The sequence below is a fragment of the Pelophylax lessonae genome, assembly GCF_965119305.1.
Source record: "Pelophylax lessonae genome assembly, chromosome: 5".
Taxonomy (NCBI): Eukaryota; Metazoa; Chordata; class Amphibia; order Anura; family Ranidae; genus Pelophylax; species Pelophylax lessonae.
In genome coordinates, this window is record NC_138772.1 from 122,413,067 (window position 1) to 122,429,480 (window position 16,414).

Below are 16,414 nucleotides of genomic sequence, written 5' to 3' on the forward strand. Positions count from 1 at the left end.
AAGGGCAGAGCAAGGATTTCTGGGTAAGACTGGGAAAAGAGAGACATGAGGAGACACAGACATGTTCCTGCTGGAGAACAGAACTGTAAGTGCTGTAACATCCCCTCACTGAGACACACAGAGACACTGCTGATGATTTCATGTTCCTGAGAGGAAAATATCTTATGTTGTATGCTTCACTGAATGTTATTTCTTCAATACATGGACATTTAAACACTCTGCTGTGTGGATTATTGTCTATATGGATATGTTTTCTCAATTGGGATTTCACTTGCTAATCAGAAGCCCTGATTGAGTGGAGGCACTGGCGCTTACTATAAATCCTGTCCTGATCACACAGATTATATAGACTCTGCTCCTAAATACTACACAGGTGGCGTCATCATACCCCAGTAGCCGCCAAGAGTGATCGAAATAGCACTACACACCAATGTGTTTTTTCATGCTTTTTGCAGAAACGCAGGACATTATTTTGAACATTGGTTCCTATGGAACACATTCACATCAATGCATTTTTGTGCTTTTTTGCATTTTTGGTTCAATAGACTTCAAAGGAGAAGCTGCAGAAAAGCATGTAGTACTTTTTACCATATTTTTACAGGAATTTGCGTTTTTTAATCTGCCCAACAACAAATTTGCCCCGCCCCCCGCCAAAAAAGCATAAAAAATGCAGCAAAATCATGGTAAATCCCCACAAAAAGCACAGCAAAAAAGCACTGCAGAAATGCTCAAAAGCAAACTGCATGGGTGTAAATAGAGCCTCAAGCCCCGTACACACGCAACGATTATCGGCCGACCGATCGTCTGTCTTTTGTCCAGAGTAGTGTTTTGTTGGTTGGAATGTGCCTAGACTGCACACGAATTTTCTCGCCCAACAAAGTTCTACTTCAGAAGTGATGTCATGTGTTGGTTTGCTTTCTTTGTGTTCTTTCTTCACTGAGCATGCCCAGACTTGCTCATAAGATTTTTCCCTGTCGAAATCTGTACTGAATGCACGAAAATCGGCCGCTGTGTTGATGGCCAACAAAAATTTTATAGTCTGCACACCAGATTTTTTTTCGGCCGAAAAGTCGGAGTTGGTTGTCGGAAGCATCTACTAACAAGCTAAAAATCGGCAGATCGGTCGTCGGACGAAAATTCCCTGCCAATTTTCGACGCATGTGTACGACGAGGCTTTAGGCCTGTTCACCCAAACCGGACACTTCAAGTTATGGGCAGATGCTGGTAACTAAATTACCTAATGGCTTCTTCTATAACCTTTTTTCTTGGTTTCCAGCTCCCCTGTGTTTTCTATGAAGTCTCACTTTCCCTGCTGCATTAATGTAAAAAAACTTAAAGTAAAACTATTGGTAAAACTTTTTTTTTCATTTTGGATAGCGCAAGTAAGGGTTATAACCCTAGTCAGATTTTTTTTTTTTATTTTCACCATTTGTGTCCAAATGTGGAGATTTCCCTTTTCAATGATAATGGTAAACAGGACAAATAGAGATGATGAATCTCCCTAACTGGAGCACAGACAGCAATAAAGCATTCTAACCCCTCTCCACTCTATCCAAAACTAAAAAAAAATGTTGCCTTTAGTTTTACTTTAACCATTTGCCGACCGCAATATATATATATATATATATATATATATATATATATATATATATATGTTGTGGTTTGCAAAGGGTTGCCAGGGATATGGCTGAAGCTATAACCCTGGTGTCTTTTTTTTCAGCCAGTGGCTGGCTTTCTCATGAAAGCAATCCAAGCAGCTCATGAGCTTGCCGGTGTTTCTCAGGTCTACTGTTTCCACCAGTGCGCCCAAAAGACGATCCGACAGTGTGGCTGGCTGTTCACAGAGGCATTAAAAGATTACATCATCTTTGATTGCCTCTATGTCCTTGGAGGAGCAAAGTGATGTCAAGACCTTACTTCCGGTCTATTGTGGAAGTAAAAAAAATGTTTAATTTTTTTAAAGCAAAAAATAAAAACATTTTTTTTTTCTTTTGCTTTTAAAAAAAGGTAAAGGAGAGATTTGGGGGTCTTTTTGACCCTAGATCTCTCTATAAAGAGGACCTGTCATCCTTTCTATTACAAGGGATGTTTTCTTCCCTTGTGATAGGAATAAAAGTGATAAAAAAAATAAATATATAAATAAATAAAAGGGACAGTGTAAAAATAAAAAAATAAAACAAATAAGAAAAAAAAAAAAAAAACTAAAGCGCCCCTATCCATATGTGTTCACGCACAGAAGTGAACACATACGTAGGTTGTGCACGCATATGTAAACGGTGTTCGCACCATGCATGTGAGGTATCGCTGAAAATGTTAGAGCAAGAGCAATAATTCTAGTGCTAGACCTCCTCAGTAACTCTAAACTGGTAACTTGTAAACATTTTAAAATTGCCGCCTATGGAGATTTTTAGCTATCATAGTTCGTTGCCATTCCACATGTATGCATGATTTTAAATCGTGACGCATATGTAAACGGTGTTCGCACCATGCATGTGAGGTATTGCTGAAAATGTTAGAGCAAGAGCAATAATTCTGGTGCTAGACCTCCTCAGTAACTCTAAACTGGTAACTTGTAAACATTTTAAAATTGCCGCCTATGGAGATTTTTAGCTATCATAGTTCGTTGCCATTCCACGTGTATGCATGATTTTAAATCGTGACATGTTCGGTATCTATTTACTCGACGTAACATCATCTTTCATATTTTACCCCAACAAATTGGGGTATATATTGTGTTTTGGTTCTTTAAAATTCATTAAAATAAATTTTTTCAGGCTCCCACAAACTATGTATTTTACTACCTACAACTACAACATGCCGTTAAGGCACAATCTGGACCTGATACTTGGGAGCAGTCGCCTACGCCTATCTTCAACTATATGTCAGAGGTGGAAGTCTGTAAGGGTTTCATATCTAGGTGCTACTATATGTTGTTGGTTACCTTTCTAAAAGATTTTCCTATGAGAGCTGAGGGTAGATGGAAGGGCGATGTGGGGGCATTCGAAGAGGAACAGTGGGAGGAATTTTTGCAGGCTGTACAAATGTGACCCCTCAATATTACACAGCAATTATCACAGCTGTACATTCTCCTCAGGGCCCCCTCACGCCTGTGAGGCTATTTAAAATGGGAATGAGAGAGGACTCCATATGTTCCAGATGCTCTAGGGATCATGGTGACCTAATTAACCCATTAGGGGATGCCCTAAACTACTGTACATCTCTGTTGGAAGAAAGTCCTGGATAACCTTATTGGGTATTTCAAGTAACTTTTAGGCCCCATTTACACTTGTATGACTCCAAAGTTGCAATGGAGTGCAACTTTGGATGGGTGCAACTTGGATACATCTTTGGCTTTGACCTGTGATAATGGACAACTGTTGCACACAAGTTGCATTGTATAACATTCAGGTACAACTTTCATGCAACTTCTGAGGGTTAACATTGAAGTCTATGGCCCTCAAGTTGCAGGAAAGTTTGACCAAAGTAGAGCATGAACTACTTTAAAGTTGCTGCAACTTTAAGTCACGCATATATGAATGGGTATCATTGGAAAACATGGGGAACGACTTTTCATGCAACTTTGATGTCCAAAGTTGCATGACAAGTCACACACGTGTAAATGGAGCCTTAGACAGTATCCTAACCTTTTTTGGGTATTTGTTTGTCTATTTTGGACAACCTACAGATGGAAGATGTCACCAAACAGGCAATAGCAAGGGCCTTAATTCAGGCTAGAAAGCTAATTCCTAGGCACTGGAAGTCAACTGACCTCCCTTCATGGAAGGAGTGGGTTACCCTAATGAGGGACACATTGCACCTAGAAAAGTAAATCTTTCAACACTGGGGGTGCCCGAGCAAATATCAGGTGGTTTGGACTTCCTGTTTTGACATCCCAGGGCTATCACCTGTTGATCTAATTTTAGATAGAATTTTGTAAACCTAATTTATTATCCTGTGTATATATGCTTGGAAAATGGAAAAAATGTATACTTACCTGACAGTAATTTTCCTTTCCGGATGTATAAGCATGACAGCATACACGTATGGGTATAGGCTCCTCTCCTCCCCCAATCAGGACTAGTTATAATATATAAATGAGTCACCTCCCCTAAGGCAGCATTCTTGTAACTATACTCAAATGTGAAGCCCCCGAGGGAGGGACCTGTATGCTGTCGTGCTTTTGCATCAGGAAAGGAAATGCAATGTCCTGACCTTAGATGCAAGGAAGGATGCAAACCTTTATATGGTGCTGGAGAAGATGAAACTAGAGCTTTTTTGTTTGAGAATGGTAGCGATAAATGGATTTTTGTAAGATCTTACCGTAAAATCCTTTTCTCTTAAGCTCATTGACAGACGTAGTCCTCCTTGATTAATATCAACTCAGGTTATACTGCCCTCTACAGGAGTAGGACTAGACAGGAAAGAAAACGTTCTGGCCACACCTTAGGGGCAGTCCCAGAGGGTATATCCTCTCACTTCCTGCTACAGGATATCAGTTATGTCACAAAGCAGTGTCAGAGAATTTAACCCAACCCAACTCAAAAAACAGAGGGGCGGGTGTGACAGAACCATCTGACTTTGTATTATATTGTTGCTGCCTCCTTTCGTCTGTTTGTTCGGCCGTTCCACGGCCCGTACAGCCCCCCTTTGTTCCCCTATGTTTTAGCTGCTACGCTCCAAATTCCTTTAAAGAGGTTGAGAGACACTATGTCTGCAAATTCAATGTGTATTAGCTGCAGAGAGAGGGGGGGGGGATTGTTTCCAGCAGCCCCCTCCTAAAGAATGTCTACTGATTAACTCAGTGCTTTTGTCTAAAATAGGACAGTATGTTAATAGGGTCTGAGACTATTGATAAGTATGTTAATGAGCTCACCTGGCTGTAATTACACAGTCATTGTTCATGTGGTATTCTCAAAGTATATATAAGTGTTGTGTTTCTTGCAATAAAAGAGAAGAGAGTTACTCTTGATCGAACCTCACTACAGAGCCTTGTCTCGTACTTGGGGGGGAATTATTGATGTGCTTCATGTATGGCGGGTTGGAGTGGTCGATAGCTGTCCGGGTGTTTGGGAGTGGATTATCCTAGACGACTGTAACCCCTTTCATACTTTGGGGTGTCGTAACAGCGGGTACTACGTCTGTCAATGAGCTTAAGAGAAAAGGATTTTACGGTAAGATCTTACAAAAATCAATTTTTCTCTGTCGCTCATTGACAGACGTAGTCCTCCTTGATTAATATCAACTCGGGACGTCCCAAAGCAGTGCCACAAATGAGGGTGGAAAAATGGAAATCAAAATCCAATATAGAAGGCCCAACCGGTGCCAACTAGAAGTTTTAAAGGCTCATCAATCAAAAGATGAGACTCAACTGAAATTCCAACGGAAAAAAACCCTTGAGGTAGACCACCGGTCTCCTCAAATTGCGGCCTGCAAAACCTTACGGCCAAAAGAGGCATCTGACGATGCCATCACTTCAACTTTATAAAATTTTGTAAAGGTATGCACCGATGATCCAGGTAGCCGCCTTGCAAACCTGGACCACTGACGCCTGATGGCGGTAGGCCCAGGAAGTACTGAGCGCTCGAGTGGAGTGCGCCTTAACAGGGAACAGAGGATTCCGACCCTTAATAGAATAAGCCTGTACCACCGTCTGTCTAATCCATTTGGAGATAGTCGCGGCAGATGCAGGCAACCCCTTTCTGGGGCCATCCGTGATCACAAAAAGTGAATCCGTTTTACAGAACGATTCCGTAGTCTTCAGGTATACCCTGATTGTCCGAACTACATCCAAGGAATGCAACGCACATTCCCGAGGATGATTGGGCTTAGGACACAAGGAAGGTAGCACAATATCTTCATTCAGATGAAAATCTGAAACCACCTTAGGAAGAAAGGATGGCTTCGGATGAAGAACTACCTTATCCCTATGAACCACTAGATATGGGGAATGGCATGATAATGCAGCCAGTTCTGACACCCTGCATTCAGAAGTGATAGCCACCAAGAAGGCCACCTTCTGGGATAATGTAAGGAAGGGAATCTCCCTGATATTTTCAAAGGGAGGTTTCTGCAGAACCGACAAAACCAAATTAAGATCCCAGGGCGGTAAGGGCGTGCGCAGTGGCGGAGCCAAGTGCCGCACCCCCTGGATGAAATTCCGCACCAAGGAATGAGTAGCCAGCGGCTTCTGAAAGAAGATTGCTAACGCTGAAACCTGACCCTTGATGATGCTCAAGGATAGTTTCTGCTCAACCCCCTTTTGCAGAAAAGCCAAAATTCGGGTCACCAAATAGGTACGTGGGGGAAATCCCAAAGATTCACACCACGCAATATAAGTCTTCCATGTGCGATAATAGACTTTGCTGGAAGTCGCTTTCCTTGCTTTAATTAGAGTAGGAATAACTGAAGCTGACAATCCTCTGTCCTTCAGTACCTGGGTCTCAATGGCCAGGCCGTTAAAACCAGCGACTGTAAAGCACGATGGAAGATCGGTCCTTGAGACCGCAGATCCTCCCTGAGAGGAAGTCTCCAAGGAGCGTCCGCGACTAGCCTGCCCAAGTCGGCGTACCCGGCTTGACGAGGCCAGCCCGGAATTTCCAGGATAACTGGAGTTCCCTCCACCTCTATCCTGCGGAGAAATCTCAGCAGCAACTTGAGAGGGGGGAAGACATAATAGCTGATACTGCCCCTACGGGGCGCTCAGCGCGTCTGCTGCGTCCGTTAGAGGATCGCGGGCGCGAGCCCTGTTGAGCCGATATGCCAACAGATCCATATCCGGGGTGCCCCAATGAAGGGACAGCTGGTGAAATACCTCTGGATGAAGAGACTATTCCTCTTGATCCAGAATCTGACGGCTGAGATAATCTGCCTGTCCACCCCCGGGATGAATATCGCGGAGAGAGCTGGAACAACTGTTCCGCCCAATAAAGAATGTTGGCCACTTCTATAGCCGCCAGGGCACTCTTGGTGCCCCTTGGTGATTGACATAAGTCATGACCGTGGCATAGTCCGATTGGATCCGAACCGGGCTGCCCTGGAGCTGCTTGGTCCAGTAAATCGGACAAAGTCTGATCGCTCTCAGTTCCAACACATTTATCGGTAACCTGGAATTTATCAGAAGAAATGACTTCCCCTGGCTGAGCATCGGAGACTGAAGCCACCAGACCAGAGCCTCCCTGGTCCGCTCGCTCAATTGGATCCGATTGTCCAGGGAATCGGGATTCCGATTCCATTTGAGAAGAATCTCCTCTTGGAGAATTCAGGTAGGAGACTGGGCAAATGGTACTGCCTCTAAGGAGGCGACCATCAGTCCCAGCCAGTTGACGGACAGCAACATCCGAATCATTGACTGAATCTTCTGGAGTTTCTCCGCATGGAGAAACACTCTTGCCAAGGATGTATCCAAAATTTGGCCCAGATAGTTCAGTGTCCTGGTGGGAACCAGCCTGTGAAGCTGGGGATATGAAGATAGGCATCCTAAATGTCTATGGACGCCAGGAGATCCCCCTGATGCAGGGAGGCCACCACTGTTCGGATGGACTCCATCTCTCCCAAGACCAGAATTGGACGCACCTAGCCCTTTTTCCTGGGCATTGTGAACAGGTTCTGCTAGAACCCCTGAAACTGTCCAAGGAATGGGAACTCCCACTCCCTGTTGCATCAAGCTGTCCCCCGCAAAGCTTTTTAAGCGACCCGGGGATGTCGAATATTGGAAGGGAAGAATCGCACCGGTGGAAGCGATCGAAACTTGATCTTGTATCCCCACCGTATGACCTCTCGAACCCCTTTATCCGGGATTCTGGAAAGCCATGGATCCGGAAACCGGTGAAGACGTCCCCCCCACCCTAGAGATGGGTGGGGGCGCATTCTGTCAATCCAACGGGATAACAGTGGCTTTATTTAGTCTGGAAATCGGTGAGTCCACTATTGGTGGTACCGTCCATCTTATAATGAGGGATACCTCAAACTGATAGCGCCTAGCAATGCGTTTGGAAATAGCAGGGGTTCATTTTCGGACGACCCCATTTGGGCAAGGGAAACCCTTCGTCATTTTGGTAGGCTTGCTAGTACCAAAAAAGGAATATCAGTCTCAGCTACCTCTGCCGGTGTAATCTCAAGATTTTAGGTTTCCCGGACAGACACAACTAGTGCCTCCACCAACGCTTCTTGTGCTATGGCGGAGGCAGAAGCGTCCTCCTCACTGTCTGAGGAGACGTACCTGAGACAACAACCCCAGAAAAGGGGCTGCAATGACCAGCTCAGAATCCGTATCTGAAGTATCAGATGAAATAGGGGTAGGCGGGGGTCGCTTTTCTTGACCCCCGTCCCTGACAGGCTACCTCCACCCGGGATACCAAAGACTCCAAACTGCTGATAATGCATCATCACAAGTGGGGTACTGGAGGGTCCTGCGACCACCTTGAGGGGATCAGGTGGGGATATATGTGTGGCAGGGTTCATGATTAACAAGACACTTGCCAGCAAACACAAAAAATTAATTAAAAACATTTTTTTTTTTTTTTACTTAGTCCCCCAACGCAATAGCGCCCCTCAGTGTACCTGCTTGGACCCCTCAGAGAGAGAGAGAGAGAGAGAGACCCCAAGGCTCACCTGATGCACAGAAGTTTCTTATCAACCTGCTTCCAGCACTGTCTGTTACAGACAGGAAGTCTTTGGCTTGCTTTCCCGAGCCAAGGAGGCGGCTCCGCCCCTTAACACGCCTTCCGGCGCCTCCCAATTACTCCTCGAGGTGTTTGGTCACCTCAAACATGGCCGCCCCCATGCTGGAGACACGAGGCTACGCCAATATGGCGGCCTCGTGCGATCTGCAGGAAAATGGCGGCGGCCTGTGGAGGATAGCGGCGGCTTGAGCAAAGTAGCAGCGGCCTGCGGGAGTATGCGCTCGGCCTGTGCGGCCTGCGGGAGTAGTGTGCGCTCGGCCTGTGCGGCCTGCGGGAGTAGTGTGCGCTCAGCCTGTGCGGCCTGCGGGAGTGTGCGCTCAGCCTGTGCGGCCTGCGGGAGGTAGTCCTCGGCCTGTGCGGCCTGCGGGAGGCTGTGCGGCCTGCGGAGGTGACCGGCTTTATGGAAGGATGGCGACCTGCGGATGCGGTAATCCAGGCATAGGCATCGGCCTGTATACACATTATGTCAGGTAGGATACCTCTATACCTTAATAGTAATGCCTTTTAGCAGTCTGCCACTGACTTCAGTCATCTCCCTTATAGTGTCATATAGTGACTATAGATAGTCAGCTCCCAAACCAAGCTCTTAAGAGGGGGATCAATGACACCTGCTAGGATCACGTCCATCCATCCCAGAGAGGGGCCCGCGTCCACCAACAAACCCGACAGGGGGAGAGGGGGAACATTTTACTTACCATACCGGAACCAGGCGGGCGCCAACTCCTGACAGAACCCCTCCCCACCGGGGTGGGGGGGCTGTCGACCAATACGGACGCCGTGACTCAGTTTGCAACTGGTCATTGGCGTCCAGGCGAGACGTTTAACTCGCAGGGTCAGTCCCCGTCCAGTGGGACTATGTCGCGGCCGACCCAGCGCGGAGCTATGGCCTGCACGCGCTCGTAGGCTGAACTGGGGTGACCACTGGATCTCAACATCCAGCCCGTCGCCCAGTTTCAGCGTACTTGCTTGAAGATCTCACAGGAACACTGGAGAAGAAAAGCTGCCTAAAAAAGTATTTCTAAAAAATCTTGCCAGGACCAAAGATCCCAGCAAGAAACTTAGGTCCTTACTCCTAACTAGACAGAAAAAAACTGATATCCTGTAGCAGGAAGTGAGAGGATATACCCTCTGGGACTGCCCCTAAGGTGTGGCCAGAACGTTTTCTTTCCTGTCTAGTCCTACTCCTGTAGAGGGCAGTATAACCCGAGTTGATATTAATCAAGGAGGACTACGTCTGTCAATGAGCGACAGAGAAAAGGGAGTTTACTGCTTGATGCTTGGATATCTGAAATTCTTCTCCCAGACGTGATAGCCTTAGGAAATACTGCTTCAGTATCACAGAAAATATTGAGGAAATCTTGCTCAGAAGAATGGAGGAGTGGGACAACCTTCCGACACTACTTGCACTGCAAGTTCTAAGTGGAAAAGAACGATCTGTACAGGCCTTTTGGAATTTGCTTACCAAGATGTGCGGCGGTCACTGGATCTCAGGAAGTGAGGACTTGACCAAGACTTGACTACCACTTAATTCCTTATCTCAGCTTTTTTTCAGACATCTTAATCTTTACAGTTGGAAGCAGAGGATTCCATCCTTAAATTCTGCAAGGTTTCCCATGTTCTAGTATACCTGAAGTTTGTAGCAGGTGCCCTGGCTTCCACAGGGTTTTAAATACTAAAGGTGAGACCCCTAGATGAGCCTTCCATACTTGGTCTCCCAGCTCCTAGATCTAACTTGGCTGAAGTTGGATACACTTGGCCCCACTGTGTAAGGTCTGAAATATGGAGCATATGTACACATCAGCTAGATCTAGAGAAAAACTACAGCTACTTTATCTGATGGCTTGAGTGATTGTTCTCAATGACTCCATATGAGTTTTTGGATATTGATTCTTCATTCCTTTTTTTCTCTAAATCTGCTTTTCGTCTAAGAACAATGGATCGATGGCTCACTGTCGAAACAAGATTTGGTAACATTTGCTTAAACCTTTGATTGCTTTAAAGAACCATATTGGGAATTAGAGTTGGAAGAGTGGAAAGGAAATTCCAATGACTTCCTTACTGCACAGGCCCCACCGATCCTGAGCCTCCTCTACCCAAATTTGCGATAATACCTGCAATAACACCTAATGGGCAAATTTGAATGAAAGGAGCTTTGCTGCTCCTAGGGAGGAACAGACTTGGATTTAGGCGATCAAAGAAAGATGATTATGGCTCAGGATATGAGCTGCAGGTTTGTGGTCATAATAAATACCTGGAAGTATTGGCTAGGACATTAGCATTAATACACTATCAGTGGCCAACCACACATCCATCTGAAGACATTGAAGCAGCAAATGGACCTTTATGCTATTGTGAGCTAGGATTAACCCATCAAAAGAAGCAATTACCGATAGATGTGTAATAGACAAAATACTTAAAGGCACTGTAAGCTAAAGCAAAGCACTGAACTTCACTCCAGCATTTAAACATAGCAATAATTAAACACATAGCAGCCCTTAACTTATAGCAGCCATTAAATATTTAGCAGCCAAAAGCAGGCATTAAACGCATAGCAGCTATACAACACATAGCAGTCATTAATACTGAAGCATTACTATATCATAAGCAGCACAATGAAGAGTTAATATACCTCAGACCAATAGCCCTGGCAGGATAACATACACTAGGCCACTGGTCTGCAAAGGTTAAAAACAGTAAACCCAGGCATTATAGCATTAAACAGTAATCCAAATCTGAAGAGCCAGGCATCGCTGAGTTAAGAAGAAAGACTCAACTTTGCACAGCAACACCTGTATATTAGGCCATGCATTAGCAGTACTGCAGACAAAACTAAATCTGTGAGGCATTAATGAAACAAACAGAACTATGAACAGCAAATTAACCTACTTTCGCAGCCTGACGTATTAACCACTTTATGATCATGAAAAACCATGACAGCCTATGGTTTAGCTACCTGTGCAGCACACATCCCTGACTGGCTCTTAGGTGATGGGGGAGGCTCTATTCCTGAACAGGTGGCCACCAATACACCCCAAGGCAGTCGCCCGGGGCTCCCGGTCGCTACTACCCCGAGCCGGAAGTTATCCCAATGCAATCTTGCTGCTCCCTGTCGACCAGAAGTCTGAGGGCGCCATCCCCATCCACACATCCATCTGGAAAGGGCAGCCCACAAGACAGCCATAGGAAGTAGACAAGTAGCCATTCTGGAAGGGGGCATCCGCCCTAACCACAATGCGTTGCATTTGCAAGGGAAACAAAACATACACAGAGCGCCAGACTAACCAAATAGTCAGCCACAACTGACCTGGGAGGAGAGACTGGATCAGTCCCAACAAACAACAAGGCAGAACCGTTTTACCAGCATCCAGACACCAGTATCCTGCACCCCAGTACTTGAACCCGGAGGAGGCCTTCCTCGTATTAGGCAGTTTACAGCTGAACGGAGGGAGCTTCATCACAGGAGAGGCTGAACCTGTGCGGCTGGCCAGATAAATCTGGCAAGGTGAGGACAAAAATAAAAATCTCCTTTATATAGTTACAACTGGTCAAGCATTTGAGGAACATAGAAAATGCCGCCTTAGGGGAGGTGACTCATTTATATAGTATAACCAGTCCTGATTGGGGTGGAGCCTATACCCATACATGTATGCTGTCATGCTTGTGTCAGGAAAGAACGATTTGCATTTTCATATTATTACTAGGATGTTTCTTCAAAGTAACTGATTTGCCTAACATGCTGATGTGACAATGTCGGAATGCGGTTTTACTTTACGGATATATTTGATGTAACCTCTCTGGAACTGGTACTTGTTGTATGTTTTGTTATTTATCTCTAACACCTTTGAGATGTAGCACCCTCCTAGGTAGGTGCTAGTAAGAGAGTATAGTTTTTGGCTCTGTCTGCTTATCAGAAGAGCAGCAGGCAAATCTATATTGCTTTCTGTCTAGCAGAGAGCAGGATCTGTTAGAGAGGTCTGCTCAGGATGTGATTCATTGAATCTAGAGGAGTGTTTCACACTGGTCCAATAGGGAGGCATGTTGGACAGTGGGAGGAAACCTGACCAATGGATACATAGGCTTTGATACAGTCCTGGTGATTGGTATAGACAGGCTGTCTCTGTGCATTCTGGGATACTGTATAAAAGCAAGGAGCACATGTGCTGTGGGGTCTTTGACTGGTGAACAAAGTCCTGGAGGGAGGGTGGTGGCTGCCTCCTCCTCTGTAGCAGTGGCATCAGGAGGTCGACCAGAGGAACAGAGCTGAACCCAGAGGTCCAGGAAAGCTGGGGGGGGGGGGGCACATGGAGACCCTAGAAAAACAGTGTCGTGAGTACAGGGGATCATGTCAAGGGGCCTGACCTGAGGGGGCCACCCTGGAGTAAGATAGCAAGTAGACAGGTGTCAGTGGTCAAGAAAGAGTGTCCTGAAGATAACATTAGTTCATCAAGTTATCTGGAAAGAGACCTAATCTAAATCCACCTAAGTGGCAAGGTGGATCAACAGCCTGGCTGTATGTACAGATAGATGTCCTCCAAACCTTGTGAATAGTTAATTTGGAGTATCCCACTATTCCCTTCTCCCATCCCTATTTAAAGTAAAACACCAAAAACAACTACAAACCCCTGGACTGATCTTTGAAAAATTAACCTTTGAAAAAGACACATGTCGAAACGCATCAGCCCACGTCATATACAGCCTAATCTATTTATTCTCTGTGTATGTACCTGGATGTCTGTAAGTGCATTTCTTTTATTTGGAATAATAAATATTTAAAGCGGATTCACACTATGTTGGCCTGATTCAGTCCATTTCTCTATGTTACCGAATAAATTGGAGCTTGCTTCTGGCTATATTTATCTTATGCTGGCATCAGAGTATCCGAGGTACAGCATCAGCTTGGGGAATGATCGTTCAATCTGAGAGCTTGTTTGACCCATATACCGTATGGTATTTTGGGTTCATCCATTCTGGTGAGCGCATTATCAATACCTGTCGGTTTCGGAATCTGACTTGCACTGTGATCACACACATCAGTTCGGAAACCCCTTTTTCCTTCACCATTCACATTTGGGACTTTTTATTGTGTTTACTTTCACTTTTTGTATATTGTCATTATATCATCTCTACAGAAATTTAAAAAATGTAAAAAGTACAAAAGCTGGTAGTCTATTTAGGGCCACATCATTTACCTAGACCTGTGTCGAAGTGTATGCAAAGTAAATTTTTTTAAACGTTTTATTTAGAGGGGAGGAGAGGAGTGTTTGAATCCCTGTCATGTTTTATTGCTATCCCAGCTTGGCAGATTTACCCTCTCTGTTTACCCTGATGACCATTATCACCAGGACAGCAAATAAGGGAAAATCCAAAATTTTGAGTGGTCACATAAAAAGGAACATAGAAGAAATCTTTCACTGGGGACAGAGAGATTTTCTCTCAATCCCTACTGAATCTCCAGTACATGTGAACGGAAATCTCCTCAGAGGTCACAGATAGCAAAAAATAAAATTGAAGGGGTTTTAACCCTTACCTACTATAGTTGCTGTTATACATACACTTTAATAATTGGATGGAATGACCATTTTAAACAACCTGAAAAAATGTAATAAATACTAAATATATAAAACGTCACTCATACTTACTCCTTTAATCTGAGAAGCATCTGTTGCAAGCCTTGTCAGCAGTACACCAACAGCATTTTTATGGTCATCATAATATCCCATTTCCTGTAAGATTATTACTTTGTTAGAAATAGGTTTACAAAACCATCATTTTTTGATTATATATATAATCCTACGTTCACTTTTTGAATACCATCATATGGCAAAAGAATCATTCTTATTCTCTGTACTTTCTAGTTTATTTAAAGTGGTTGTAAACCCTTTAATACAGTATACCCACTGAAGTGGCTGGCCTCAGGTAATACTTGGAGATGAAACAAATACTCCTACATAAATTGTACCCATTTATCTGCAGCCCTCTCTCCTCTACAGCCTCCTAAAGCTCATATTATAAACAAAATCTCTGAGCTCCAGAGGGTAGGGATCTGACATCACACACTGTATAGCATAGAGCAGGGAGTGCAGTTCTAGACATGTATAGAAGGAATGGACGCCCCCCCACTCTGCGCAGTCTCATAGGGAAAAATGCACAGCTGAGCCTGTCAATCACCTTCTCTGTGTTTGGGGGGTTGTCTCCTGAGATTGTTGTTGGCATAACCTGTTAGAAGTGACTCATGCAAATAGCAGAGGAGTGGGAGAGCAGATAGGAAATCACACTAGGCAGACAAGTACATAGTACAAGTACATAATATAGTAATATATGCTTCCCTAATTTTTCATTTCAGAGCTGTACAACCACTTTATTAAGTTAATACAAAAAGAAAAAGATGATTTGTGATAGGCATCGACAACCAATACAATGTTATCTTTGTCCAGGTAAAACAATAAGAGAGTATTAATAATGATTTAAAGCATTTTTCACATTATCCTCTAGTCTTAACAACTGTGGGGGGTTGGGCTTGTGAAATGAACACAGAGACATGCGATCCAATATAGCAGGATCACATAGCCTCTGTGATCATCCGAGAGAGAAGGACAGAAGGCTGTGTTTACAGCGGGGGGGGATCGCGGGTGTCAGTCGGGGGCGGGAGCGTGCCGCCGGCGGCTTGCGATGACGCTTATTAACGTGATTCTGCCCAGGAGAGCCATTTTGCTGACGTAAACGTACAGTGCACAGTCAGCAAGTGGTTAATAAATACATACCTTTCCCTCTTTACAATAAGTTTACTTTCACTTTCTGCTATTATGCTGAATGGTATGTTGCACTATCTCCACCAGTCAGCACAGGGAGAACTATGGCCAGGAAAGCCTATGGACTTCTATGAAGAATGCTGAGATTCATGAGAATGGTAATCTGAAGCATCAATCACAGAATGGAACTTATGGGCCTTTAAAATACAGTTCCTATAGGACGTTAAGGAGGAAGTGGAGCGATGGAACAGCTTTTACGAGACTGCACTGGGAACCTCATCCTCTTTGAATGACCAGAGACTGAGACTTGGGGGCAGCTCAGCATGGACCACAGTGATCACATCTGTACTGTTGCCATGGGAATAATGAAGCATCCTCCACTGCTGATCACCAAAGGCATTTTGTGGAGAGACTGAGGGGCCCCCCTTTTAAAGAGAAAGGCCACTGCAGCACATCCCAGGAAATGGTGAGAGGACTATTTGCCCATTGTTGGTACTGCTAGCAGGGACTGAGTCACTGAGAGCAAGATATCAAGGATACGCAATCTATACCATACCCATATTGCACTCTGTACTACACTTATTCCAAAGCTAGACTGCACCCATACCAACCTCATACTGCATCATACTGAACCTATCTGAACTATATTTACCTTGGACCTGTGCCAAGAATATACCATATCTATACTATACCTATACTGCATGCAGGTTAACTGGGACTGTCGTAAGTGCACCTACGCTCTTAACCACTTAAGCCCCGGAAGATTTTACCCCCATTCCGACCAGGGGGTATTTTGCGATTCGGCACTGCGTGAATTTAACGGACAATTGCGCGGTCGTGCGACGCTGTACCTAAACAAATTTGACGTCCTTTTTTTCCCACAAACAGAGCTTTCTTTTGGTGGTATTTGATCACCTGTGCGATTTTTTGATCACGCGCTATAAACAAAAAAAGAGCGTAAATTTTGCAAAAATAGCAATATTT

General features: G+C 44.6%; 1 protein-coding gene across 2 annotated transcripts in view; it reads right to left on the reverse strand.

Moving 5' to 3' along the window:
- LOC309555493 (ATP-dependent translocase ABCB1-like) overlaps nt 1-16,414 on the reverse strand; it is a 148,070-nt gene that overhangs the window by 54,383 nt on the left and 77,273 nt on the right. For both annotated transcript variants that reach the window (XM_082257530.1, XM_082257529.1), the window contains one exon: nt 14,321-14,404. In XM_082257530.1, coding sequence (XP_082113656.1) covers nt 14,321-14,404 — 84 coding nt within the window. The remainder of the gene's footprint in view (nt 1-14,320; nt 14,405-16,414) is intronic.